This window comes from Natator depressus, chromosome 1, assembly GCF_965152275.1.
Source record: "Natator depressus isolate rNatDep1 chromosome 1, rNatDep2.hap1, whole genome shotgun sequence".
Classification (NCBI taxonomy): domain Eukaryota; kingdom Metazoa; phylum Chordata; order Testudines; family Cheloniidae; genus Natator; species Natator depressus.
This window is the reverse complement of record NC_134234.1, coordinates 32,853,386-32,866,620: the sequence shown is the minus strand read 5'-3', so window position 1 is coordinate 32,866,620 and position 13,235 is coordinate 32,853,386. Positions and strand designations below refer to the sequence as shown.

General features: G+C 39.1%; 1 protein-coding gene across 3 annotated transcripts in view; it reads right to left on the bottom strand.

Moving 5' to 3' along the window:
- Positions 1-285: 285 nt before the first annotated feature.
- CEP126 (centrosomal protein 126) overlaps positions 286-13,235 on the bottom strand; it is a 52,708-nt gene continuing 39,758 nt past the window's right edge. For 2 of the 3 annotated variants that reach the window (XM_074957102.1, XM_074957108.1), the window contains 6 exons: positions 10,751-10,909; positions 9,427-9,551; positions 7,675-7,762; positions 6,946-7,155; positions 4,223-4,287; positions 286-702 (listed from right to left, as the gene is read on the bottom strand). In XM_074957102.1, coding sequence (XP_074813203.1) covers positions 595-702; positions 4,223-4,287; positions 6,946-7,155; positions 7,675-7,762; positions 9,427-9,551; positions 10,751-10,909 — 755 coding nt within the window. In that variant the 3' untranslated portion in view covers positions 286-594. Of the gene's footprint in view, positions 2,070-4,222; positions 4,288-6,945; positions 7,156-7,674; positions 7,763-9,426; positions 9,552-10,750; positions 10,910-13,235 lie in introns of all 3 variants that reach the window. The other variant, XM_074957116.1, reaches the window with a different exon arrangement.

Genomic DNA, 13,235 nt, shown 5'->3' with positions numbered 1-13,235 from the left:
ATTTTCGGTAAGAGCAGCTGGAAGAGAAACCAAGAGAAGCATGAAGCTGACAGCATGGTCAGTTTTAGGGCCATCAAACAGAATTGTTGACCGAGAGGCATAGACAAGTCTGTAGTAGACTGGAGTGGGGCCATTGGATGAAGGATAAGAGATGCAACATTTACCTGGATTATTGATAATCAGATCATTTTCTACAACATACCTTTTACAAATGTAACAGAATTTATTAGCAAATCTGGAAAACCATGAAGATAGGAGATTAATTTATACATAATCTTAACCTGAGTATCAATATAATCTCTTTTCCATGTCATTTAAATTAAATATACAATAAATTTACAACCAGCAATAGACTCATTAAAATGTGAGGTATTTCCATTCTTTTAAAAATGCAATATTTTACAATAAAGTGCATAATAAAATGTCTTAAATGTAAACTAATCAACTGACATTCATTACTTATGTTACTGTTTACATCTTTACACTGTGGTTGATTTTATAGTGTGTAGTGTTTTGAATACAAGTATACATTATATAAAGAACATGAGGCTGTATTAAAATAAAATCCAGTGAAGCAGCCTTTGTTAGTCCATGTTAATATCGTCTCTGCAGTTGTGATAGAGTATCAGCTGACATACTCCGATGCCTTTGCATGGCTAATGGAGGATCCACAGAAGGGGAGGATGCAGATTGCTGAATGTTCTATAACAAATTGAAGAATACGTTTTTTTTTTTAATGTGTAGCATACTGCGGGGGATACCCAGAGCTGTGAGTTACTGTGTTATCCCTCTGCCTCAGCAAGAGTGAGTTTTGCTGGCTATTAGACTGTGTGTCAGCTGCCTGCTACACCAGTCTGTTTTCTTCCCAGCAAACTCCTCAATGCTCTCCCAACCCAAACCTCGCCTAGCAGGTAGCAATCAGTGAACTTCAGCCCCCGAGCTCCTCAGAGATGTTTCTCTGCAATGTGCATTCCTTACACGGTGCATTCACAGAAGATATTAAGTTTGCTGGTCTGTTACAGAGTCAATCACATCTTATTAATTTAACTGGGGTAAATATAACCCTTCAAACATAGCACTGAATTGGCTTATAGTAAACGTAAAACAAGTGTACTAACAAAAGAGCATGGATTAAGTGATACCAAATAAAAGAGATAAAGGTAGAGATAGTTACAAGCAAATAAAAGAGAAAACACACATCTAAAAGTCTAAAACTTAATCTAGCAAGATACAGTCTTTGTTCAAGATGGTTTCTCTGACCCCCAGTCTCCTTTCCAGCCTTATACTGGCTGACCTGGTCAAGACCCATCACAGAGATTAAATGACTTAGTTTCTTTATCTCCTTAAGGTGAAGGTTCAAGATGAAGTCTCTTTCTGGTCCTTATATCCCTAAAGAGGTTGTTTTTGTCTTAAAAGATAGGGAGGCCTCCTGGGGATTCAGTCTTCTGTCTCTCTGGATTGCAGGAACTATGTTAATTCTCTGTCTATCGAGTTCAAGATCAGGATAACACACTTGTTTAGCTTGATAGCTTTGTTTACTGCTAATATGCAAATTGAGGGAAACCCACATGCCTTTGTCTAGGACAGACCTGTTTATCACCTTCACCTAGGCTAGGCTCTCTGGTCTTAAACAGGTTCTAGTAACATCATACAGAAGGGAGTCATAATTTCACATACAAGATGAACATGCATCTTATAAATAATATTAATGACCAGTGTGTTGCTAGCATTCATGTGATACCTCACAAGGCATATTTTGTACAAATATTAATGCAGTAGTGTGTAAGGTGTGAATACAGGCGTGCCTAAGGTCACAATATGACAATTTATATTTTATGGTGTTTAACATAAAACCAAAGAAACATCAATTGACAATATCATGCGATCTTCTATTTTCAGCTACATAAAAAATTGTGTCCCTATATCTTGAATTGGAACTTGTGTCTGCAAGGTGCTGAGCCTTTCCTCTGAGGTAATGAATGGCCCCTTCTCTCACTGAAATCCATGGGAATTGAAAAAGATAGAACTCTTCCACAGACTTTGATAGAGCAGGAGTCAGAGTGTAAACTCTTTGAAACAGGGAATATGTCTTATTATATAGTTTGTATACAAAATCACACTAGTATCCCTGGTAATAATCCCTCTGGTGCAGGAGAGGGGAATCTGACTTTTCAAATTCCACACATACTATCATGGCTAGAAGGAATGGAGGCAGTTGAAGTGTGCTGCCTTCTTTTACAGTCTTGCTTCTGGTATCATTGAATCAGTAGGGGTATGAGTGCTTCCACAGGCACTGCTTTCAGAGATTTCCACTGTTATGCTGTACAGCTGGTGCAACTCCCACTAGTGAGAATGTACAGAGGCCTCTTGAAGAATGAGTAACTTCTTTCAGACCAAATTTTTCTTTACACTCATTACACATTTTGGGGGTAATAGAACTGTGTGAAATATACAGTCACCTGTCTATATTTTTTCTCAGTATACATGTAGAGTAAAATAACAGAGAATACTGAATCACACAATATTTTTTGAATAACAGTGATAATTTGAAGTGTAAAGTCTGTGCTTAGGGTACTCAATAGCCTATACAATCCTATATATACCTGAAACTGGTATTGTATTGGTTATATTATATTAAAGAAACAAAAGTATAAAACAGGAAATAAAAATACTGAAAAAAGAAATATAATGCAGATTAGTTGTAGAACATGAAGTGATCTCTGCAGGTCATGAAAATATTTAATTATAGACTCAATTACCCTTCAGGTCACAATACAGTACATCTTTTTTTCCTTCACATTATTAGGAAAAAATAACTAATTAAGGGCCTTATTTAGCTCAAATGAGCCTGCAAACCCACTGTTCCTAGGAAACTTTGTAGGCTTTGTGGCAACTGCTCCAGATTCCAGAAGAGGAATGATACATTATATTCTCACCTAAAGCCAAGGCTGACAGGCCAGATACTCAGCTCGTGTAAATGGATACTTAACGTAGCTCCATTGACTTCAAAGCCTGATATAAAATCCCAACAATACACTTAAAATTTAGGGCATACAGCTCATTAATTTATTCTGTTAGGTGCTGAGGGTCTCAAATCCAGGCCTGCGAGGTTGCTGAGCAAAAACCACCTCTATGACACTGCACAGAAGGATCAGATGAACGAACTGCACCTAATGCCCAGCTAATGCCCCGCCTGCTAATTCACAGAGACATGTGACTAGCAGCAGAATACTGGACACCACTAGATACATAGGTGCTGATTTTTCTTTTTTCCAGTGGATGCCCCACACTGGCTCTGCCCCCAGGGCCCCACCCCCACTCCACCTCTTCCTGCCCCTCCCCTCCCCTCCCCTCCCCCCAAGACCCCCTCCCCTGAGCGCCTCCCACCCACTGCTTGCTCCTTTTTGCCTCCTCCTGCCTTAAGGGCAGTGAGGGAGGGAGGGAGGTGGGCAGAGAGGAGCCAGTGGCAGGGCAGCCCTGCTCAACAGCTGATGGGCGGGACAGCCTTGCTCAAAAGCTAAGGGGAGGGGCAGCCCCACTCAACAGCTGAAGGGTGGGGCAGCCCCGCTGAAGAGCTGGTGGGAGCATAGGTTCAGCCACTGAACAACTGATTGGTGGCCAAGCCCAGAGTCACCAGAGCAACAGCTCTGGCCAGCCCTGTGGGTGCTGAGCACTCCCTATTTTTTCTATGTGGGTGCTTGAGCCCCTGAGCACCCACAGAGTCTATGACTGGGTATAAAGTTTCCTGTATCTGTTCTACCTCTTGTCTGAGCAACTAGTTGCTAGGCCTGTTGCTGCCTAGACCCCTGAGACCAAGTCTCTGCTTCTTTGTTCGGCTCCTAATCCTTTTTCCTATCACCATGGCTTGTCCACGCTCCCACTACCAGGCCCTACTCCTTCTTCCTGGTTCCTACTTCCTTGCACTGATGCCAACTGCTGACTCCCTCTTTGATCTTGGGTGTGACTTCTGACTCTGATTCCAGCTTAATCCTTGGTGTGGCTCTGACCCTTGTCATGGCTTCTGACTCCGGCTTTGATCTTTGGTGTGACTCCTGACTGCAATGCCAACTCCACCTCTGGCTCTGACCACTAGGTCAGACAGCCCTGTTCCGAACACTATCCCACACAAATGGCACTCTGAAATTCTAGCAACTCAGTTAATCCTAAAACAAACCAAAGTCAATACTGTCTAAGTCAGAAAACAGTAAATCTGAATGCTTACCAAAGGAGAGATTATCTGTAAAACACTTGATGTGGATAGGTTTTTGGCAATGGTTTCTTGGACATCTAAAAATAGTACAAAGCTATGATGCAACAATTATATAAAACACCTGCTAGAACAAAAACATGAACAATAGTCAACAAGTCAGTACCAACCTTCCTAAAGACTGTGGAAAATACAACAATTTAACTGCAATTTAACAAGTTAACTATTTTTCTTTGGCCTGAGGAAGGTTGAAACATCTACTTTATTTGTATTTATAAAATTTGGAATTGTAAATTAAACCTGTAGCACCTAAAAAGAAATCCAAATCTGAAAAAGAGAAGGCCAGTTCCTCAGAGATGGGATAACAAAAACCAAACCAAACCAAACAAACAAAAAATAACCCACTCAGAATGGGTTAGCCATTTACATGGCCATGTTGAAGGCACACTGTCTTGTAGTATAGTGCCAGATTTACGTTTTCTGTAAAACAAAACAATAAAGGAGCTGAGATGGTGAAGGTTTAACAAAACCCTGGCATCTCTGTCAAGAATGCTTTTTCGCCGGCTCTCAAATATAAAGGGAAGGGTAACAATCTTTATGCATGCGGTAACATAAAATCCCTCGTGGCCAGGTGTACTGAATCACTTTACTTGTAAGGGGGTTAAGAAGTTCAAATAACCTGGTTGGCACCTGACCAGAAGGACCAATAAGGAAAGAAGATACTTTCAAATTTGGGGGGGGGGGGGAGGTTATGTTTGTGCTCTCTTTATTTGTTCCCTCTCCAGACAGAGAGAGAGACCAGGCAGGTAAAACATCTCCTGAAAACGTACCTGAAATGATTAATCTAAGATTACAAAAATTGTAAGTAAGGCAAGGAAATGCGTTAGATTATCTTTTGTTTTAGCTTGTGAATTTTCCCTATGCTAAGAGGTGGTTTCATTCCTGTTTTGTAACTGGGAAGCAGAGTCGGAGGGGAATCCTCTGTGTTTTAAATCTTTTTATTTACCCTGTAAAGTTACCCTCCATCCTGATATAGCAGGTGTGATTCTCTTACTTTTTTTTTTTTATAAATAAAACTCTTCTTTTAAGAACCTGATTGATTTTCAGGGTCCTAAAAACCAAAGGGTTTGGTCTGTGCTCATACTGTAACCAATTAGTTAGTATATTATTCTCAAGCCTCCCCAGGGAAGGGGATGAAGGGACTTGGGGGAATAGGGACTCCAAGTGACCCTTTCCTGAATTTTTGTGTGAATCACTTGGTGGTGGCAGCAATACTGTCCAAGGACAAGAAAAGGAATTTGTGCCTTGGGGAATTTTTTAACCTAAGCTGGTAAAATATAAGCTTAGGAGGTCTTTCATGTGGGTCCCCACATCTGTACCCCAAAGTTCAGAGTGGGGAGGGAACCCTGACACCAGCTTAACCTGGCCAGAAAGTTGCCACCTTTTCTTTCAGATATGGACTTTGACATAGTGATCCATGTCTTTGACACCTCCACACTGGATTACTGCAACACATTCTATATAGAATTACATCACTTGGAGCTAAGACCACTTGGAAATGTCAGCTGGTGATGGATGCTCGTACCCATTCTGCAAAGTGGCTGGATTCTGGCTGTAAATTTTCTTGGGATAATTCCTCTTGTGGAGATGAACTTCTTACTGAGATAAAGCTGGCAGAGTCGACTTCTGCACCAGCCACCCTCCCCTGCCTCTATTGTAGGGGTCCATCAGGGGAGGAAAAGGGCATACTGTGGATGGTGCCGGGTCCTGTCTGCTACTTTACCTACCACCAGTGTCGGTAGACTCAGAATTAGGGAGCCAGCTCTGATGGCCACCCCCCTTGTTGCACCTAGTGGAGCTTGGATAAAAGGGGAATCGAGCCCATAGTGTCTGATAAATTTGGAATACAATGTGCAGTAGTTAATTGCACACTAGCAATGTTTTACTTTAGTTTTTGTAATTGTATGGTTTGCAGTCATTACTTTTACATTTCTTTCATTGTTCCCTTAATATTCCTTGTTGGACTTTTCTTTTTACTTTCTAGTTTTCTTAACTTTTTCTCCATTTTAATTATCTTCTGTCTGTTGCTTTGCTATCTTCTTTAGTTTCACTATCTCCTGTCCCTTTCCGATCTGCCTCTATGTGCGTGTGTCTCTCTCTTTTTCCTCTACAGTTCATAGAGTACCTTCTTTTCCATTTTTCTGTGTTTCTCGTTTAATATCTCCTTCTGCCTAATCCAGAGGACATGATACCAAAACTACCTTTTAAAACAGAGAAGTCTGAACTGCTGTTTTTCTGGGATCAGTGACTCTGTGCTACAGCTAAGCAGATTCCCAGTGGGTGCAAGGTTCCTCTCCTCTGCTTCTGCCACTCCTATGGGAAAGGGGAAATCTGAACTCCTTTTCAGAAGTTGTATTGATATGTCATTCAGGCTACCATCTCATGTGGGACCAATGAGCATACACAAGTTTAACGGATTAAAAAAAAAAATACAGGGACAAATCCAAAAATCTTACTTCGTTTTCACTCAGGCAAAACTCCCATTGTTTTAAATTAGTTTTGCCTGAGTGAGGGTTTTGTACTTACTGTTTGGTAAGTTTACTAAACAGCAAAATGCAACAGGACAGAGCAGATGCACCTATAGGTCTTTATTGCCACATATATGTCTATGTTTATATATGTCACTCAAACGATTATTTAAAATTTATTACTGTGTTAATACTATACATTGTACTCACTCTGCAACCTTTGATTGAGACGATCAAGTGATTGAAGAATCTTCTGTTCTTCTAGTGACAGAGCACTCATGCCTCGTCGCTGGGCCTTGGTAAGCACCATAGTTTGTCCAGGTGGTTGCACTGTTTCCATAGCAGCCAGGATTTCACCTTCTGTAACTGAGGTACCTGCTAGATTTTCTGCCAGCAAAAACTGGGCAGTGCTTTCTGAAACTAAAGATTTTACAGAGCTGGTCACAGTCTGAACTTTTTCAAATTAGAATATTTTATAACATCTAGACCTGTTGCTCATTTTCATGGATATACTGCACACAAAAATCCACATTAAAACAATATTAATGTCACAAAGTCATGCATTCAAAAGTTAAGAAATGCCAGAATTAAGGTTGCCTGTGCTCTTAATATGGGGCAGAGGAAGAGAGCTGGTGGAGGAGCCAGTCCTGCCAGCTTTACATCCAGCGCCTGTACATGTAGCTGTCATACACTTAAATAAAATACAACACTAGGAGGAATAGAGACTCTTTTTTTTTCCATGATGCTCTTCTAAATCCACCACTCAGATATAAGTGATATTGTGCTGTGCTGTATTAACTTTTAGTGGAAAAATCTTTACTTCCAGCCAACAGACCATATTTTCTGATTCAGAATCATTGATGCTACAAGGCAACAGCTGATGTATAGTGCAACTATTTTATCTATAACAAAGAATGGAACTGAAATGAACTACTATACCTTCATCAGAATTAGGGATGCCACTCACAGTTTGCACTGGCTCAAATGCACATTGAAATGGACTTAGCTGGACAGTATGTACTGTATTCTGTAAAAATTGATCACTTTATCAGAATAATTTTTAAATATTATTTAAAATCTTAACATTTCTGGAGCTTTTTAGTGTTTTAGTTAAATAAGATAGTTTATGTTACTGAAGTTTACAGGCTGTGTGTTTTCAAGTTCAAAAGCTACTGTATTTTGAAAAATATGAGCAATTAATAAAGCTTTTTTAAAGCACACAAAAATGTCTATGTACATCTTTGTCTATATTGTGGTTGCTAAGCAACAACCTGCACTGGAGAAGTGTGGAGAGGATCCACAGTAGCAAGAGACCTTAGAGGCATTCTGGTTGACTTTTGTTTTACACTTTTAGTAGATTTAATAGAAATTTCAGTAGGAACACTGAGGGTTCAAAAGTCCTTGACAGATACCCTTTTATATTCCTTCAAACTCGTCTCTATTTAAGGCTAAATAAGCACAGTCTTGTAGTATCTCATATGTAAATTTTTCCATACCTCTAACCATCTTCACTGGATCTCTCTGATTTACGCTATTGCATTAATAGTTGCTGGCAATGATGGTAAAATTCACCGTTGTACAAAGGACCAGCACGAAACCTTAAATCCCACATAAGCCCTCAAAACAGGAGTTAAATAGGAATTAAGGGCTGAATTTCGTTTTGAATGAATACGGTTGTGAAAAATTACTATGATTCAAAATATGTTCCCAGATATTCTACAAAAAGTGTTCATAGGAAAGTTATTTACAAAGCTTCCTAGATGTTGTATTAGCGCTATATACAAATAAGAAATTCCTGTACTAACATAGTTTGGTATTTTTATAGTCTCTTTATTGTCATCATTAGCAATTTTAAAATCAAGATTAGATGTTTTTTCTAATTGATAGTATATACAGGAATTATTTCAGTGAAGCTCTATGACCTGTGTTTTGTAGGAGGTCAACTAGATAATCACAACAGTCCCTTCTGGTCTTAGAATCTATTAATCTCTCCCGAATGTGCATTTTGTAAAATCCTCTGACTGATTTTGTTTTTATTAAACACTAATTCATTTATTTTATAAATATTAAAAAACAAGGAGCCCATTGACTGTTAGACATTTTATTTAAAAGCTCTAATAAAAACTTTGAGCATTTTTATATGCCTATATTTGTAATGTATTTAGCTCTGAAATCAATGACAAAGTAGGCTAATGCCAGTAACAGCATCCATGATATCAACCATATCAGATTACCTTAAACTACATCACATTCCAGTAAGATGTCACTACCATGACAAGTTTTTACAGCTAAAGCAATATTTAATTCTGCTATGTATACTTTATATGTACAAAATGATGAAAACAAAATGTTTTGATGCAAAGGAAACATTTATATTTGGAATAAACAATGTTGATTAATGAATCTCATAACAGCTGTATGCTTTCTATAAAGATATTTGGTAACATTTGGTCTATGTATTTCTGGTGACTGGTTTATAGAAACAAAACCCCTAAAGAAAATAATACATTTGTTGTTAGGGTAGATAAAGTATTTTACTGTGACAATCATTAAAAACTATTGAGAACGTGCAGAGAAACTGTTTTTATGTTTGCAGGAATGTTGGACAAGTATACAGCAGTAGGAGACTATTATTCTGTGATAACTTTTGACTGACATTTTCAGTTCAATGTTCCTGAAACTGATATTTACCTGTGCATGATGAGTGGGTCTCCTTCCTGCAGAGGTTACAATTTGTCTTCTCTGTTCTAAAAGAACTCTACGTTTATTTTCGCTATTGTCGGAAATTTGTTTTCGTCTTATAACAGGAACAGCACCTAAAATGAGAAACACAAAAAAGCAGCCAGTATGTAAAGGCATGCTAAATACAGAGGTGCAAAGATTACTGGCACTTTGATATTACAGTAGAACCTCAAAATTATGAAGACCTTGGGAATGGAGGTTGTTCGTAACTCTGAACAAAACATTATGGTTGTTCTTTCAAAAGTTTACAACTGAACATGGACTTAATACAGCTTCGAAACCACTATGCAGAAGAAAAATGCTGTGCCTCCCCCCCGCCTTTTTTTTTTTTTTTTTTAAAGTCTAACACAGTACCGTACTGTATTTGTTTTTGTCTCTGCTGCTGCCTGATTGCAAACTTCTGGTTCCAAATGAGGTGTGTGCTTAACTGGTCAGTTTGTAATTCTGTTGTTCATAACTCTGAGGTTCTACTGTATAGTGACTGATCCTCTATAAATATGTAAAGGCTGATGAAAATTGAATAGTTAGCTAACTTCTGAGTTACCTTTGTGATACAGCAATGTCTAATGACATGCCAAACAATAATTCCATTTTATAAGATAGGCAACATTTAGGAAACAGCCTTAGGACCTGACTATCCAGGGTAATCAGTGCTTCCTACTCAGGGATGCATGGTCTCAGCTCCCATTTGATTCAATGCTAATTAAGAGAACTCAGCACATTGTAGGGGATGCTCACTAGTTCACAGAATTGAATTCACTTGACTAAGTTTCATCCCATGAGGTTTTACTACCACTGCTGTACATATTAGAGCTCCTAGCTATATTTGTTTTTGCCTTGCTAATTTATGAATATTTGTATTCATTTTAATGTTTTTAAAACAAAAAACTGCAGCAATTTTCTTCCGATACATAAGCTTAAACTAGATACGATACTGCAAATTTAATTCATTTTTCTTCTGTGTTTTAATACATTTTCAAAACTCAGCCTCTAACCTACACCTGAGGGAAACATACATCCACACATGGAATTTTCAGGTGCAAATCAGGAACTTGAATACCCAAACAGATATGATATGCTAATTTTGTGCTTACAGTTACTTGATGTGAAAATGGGGGTTCTGCGTGTGCAATTATATATGTGCTTGACCATTTTTTGGGTGTACAATTTGGTAAGGTTTTGAAAATTTGCCCAAGAATGTCTTTTGGTGCTTTTAACAGCATTTTCTCTGTTGTTTTTACTACAGTGATATCTAACAAATAAGATCTCTTACCATTTGATGACGAAGAGAAAAATCCATTCATTCTAGATGATTTAAAACTGGTCAGAAGGTTGCCACCATCAATAGTAACATGGGATATGTTAGCTTTAGTAGGTTGCAAATTAGTGCTACAGGAATTATTGTAATGAACATCGTAATGCTGGAAACCACCTGAAAGGAAACTGAATGTAATGAAGTTGTATTCATTATATACTGAGGAACATTAACAATTTTAAAATGCTGAATTATTAATCAAGTAATACATTTCTGAAAAACAGTCAGTTAGAAGTGAGCTTCTTGATCTGCACCAAGATTAGTTTCATTGGTAAGTAAGCCAAGATGTATTTAGATCTATGAAGTGACTATGGACTAAAGTTTTAGTGAGACTTACCCAACACAGTAACAGAATATGTTAGGACTTGATCCTTCAAGGTATTGAGGACTCTATCCCGATATAGCAAAGCACGTATGCAAATGTTTAACTCTGAGCATGTGAGTTAGTCCCACTGACATCAGTGGTACCATTCCAGTGCTTACTGTTAAGCATATGTTTAGTGCTTTGTTGGATAAGGGCTAGAGTGCTCAGCACTATGCAGGATCAAACCCTTCGGGAATACTATGCCTTGGTCAGTAAATACACCACTCAATGCTTGCAGCTCCATTTAAAACAAGACCCTCATAACTGATCATTTTGTTTACGGAAATTAACATTTTGTTCCCTGACTGCCCTCCCTATTTTGTTTTTCTTTAATATATAGTAGGTTGTATGTTGTGGCAAATAATATTTTTTGTTTTCTAAGCTGCTCACACACACTGCTGAACTTCAGGGTATTGTTGCAGCACTATATGTCACTGAAGAAGAACAGTGCAGGATTCGCTCTCTCTTGGAAAGAACTTTAGGACAAGGATTGTGTCTTCTCATATGCTTGTACAGTGCTGAGAACATTTTGGGCACTACTGTAATATAAATAATAAGTCACTAAAACCAAATTTGGGTATTTAATATAAATAATCTGACTTAAAGAATACAATAGACATAATGAATAGATACTGAAAGAATACCACCACTGATTTTCAAAGAAAAGGGAATGTCTCCATCTATCCCTCCAGTATGTAGGTATGTATGAGGGAGGTGGGGCAGGGGAAGAGGTTTAAAATATTTGCATGTGACGCTTAAAATCTGTCTCTAAAAGTTACACTGCTCAGTTGTATGAAGACACAAAAGGGTAGGGAAACAAACTCTCCCCTCTCTCTTCCTGCCTCTTTAACAAAAAATATATTCAAAGCACTATGCTCTTCCCCAAAGAAGTAGTTTTTGAGACACACAGTGTACTGTGACAAAGTTCCTCCTCTACCTTGGTGGGTCTTGCGCTTATTGGCAGATTTGCTCACCTTGGAGCTTCATGGCAGCTCTCAGTTTGGCTGTTTTCATGAGCCCACAGTCCAGGTCATCTCCTCCTGTGTTTGACCAGGAGTTGGGAGGTTTGGGGGGAACCCGGGCCCGCCCTCTACTCTGGGTTCCAGCCCAGGGCCCTGTGGAATGCAGCTGTCTAGAGTGCCTCCTGGAACAGCTGTGTGACAGCTACAACTCCCTGGGCTACTTCCCCATGGCCTCCTCCCAACACCTTCTTTATCCTCACCATAGGACCTTCCTCCTGGTGTCTGATAATGCTTGTACTCCTCAGTCCTCCAACAATATGTGTTCTCACTGTCAGCTCCTTACACCCGCACCACAAACTGAAGTGAGCTCCTTTTTAAACCCAGGTGCCCTGATTAGCCTGCCTTAATTGAGTCTAGCAGCTTCTTGATTGGCTGCAGGTGTTCTAATCAGCCTGCCTGTCTTAATTGTCTCCAGAAGGTTCCTGATTGTTCTGGAACCCTCCCGGTTACCTTACCCAGGGAAAAGAGACCTACTTAACCTGGGGCTAATATATCTGCCTTCGATTACTCTCCTGTAGCCATCCAGTCCGACCCTGTCACAGTACGTACTGTAAATAAAGTGACAGGCCCAATTATAAGGGACATGGAAGCTCTTTATTTTAATAGAAGGGGGCTCTGCACCAGCCTGAGTGATCCTTAGGATGGTCACAAGAGTATGGTAGGAGGCACAGAGTGGCTGCTGGTACATGAAGTGGAGTTGGTGGAGTCATGGACTCTGCCTCTAGAAGAGATTGCAAGGTTGGAAAAGCACACAGCAGCTCAGCTGAGTACAGTGTGGGGACACAGGATTCCATTACTGCTCCAAGGCATAGAACTTGGCTACAGTACAAAGGGGTTACTTGGAAAGCATTTGTAAATATAAATTAATCAGTCTGAAACATGCTTTCAAAGTTAATTAGCAGGAAGATATGATTCATTCTTTTAAATTTTCTTGTGTATCTTTTGCTCTGTCTTGCCCATAGTTATTTCTACAGTAATGTTCCCAGAAAACGTTTTTGTAAAGCATGTAAAGCTTCTATAAATTCACTCTGACACAAATATTTGCCAGCACAGTGAC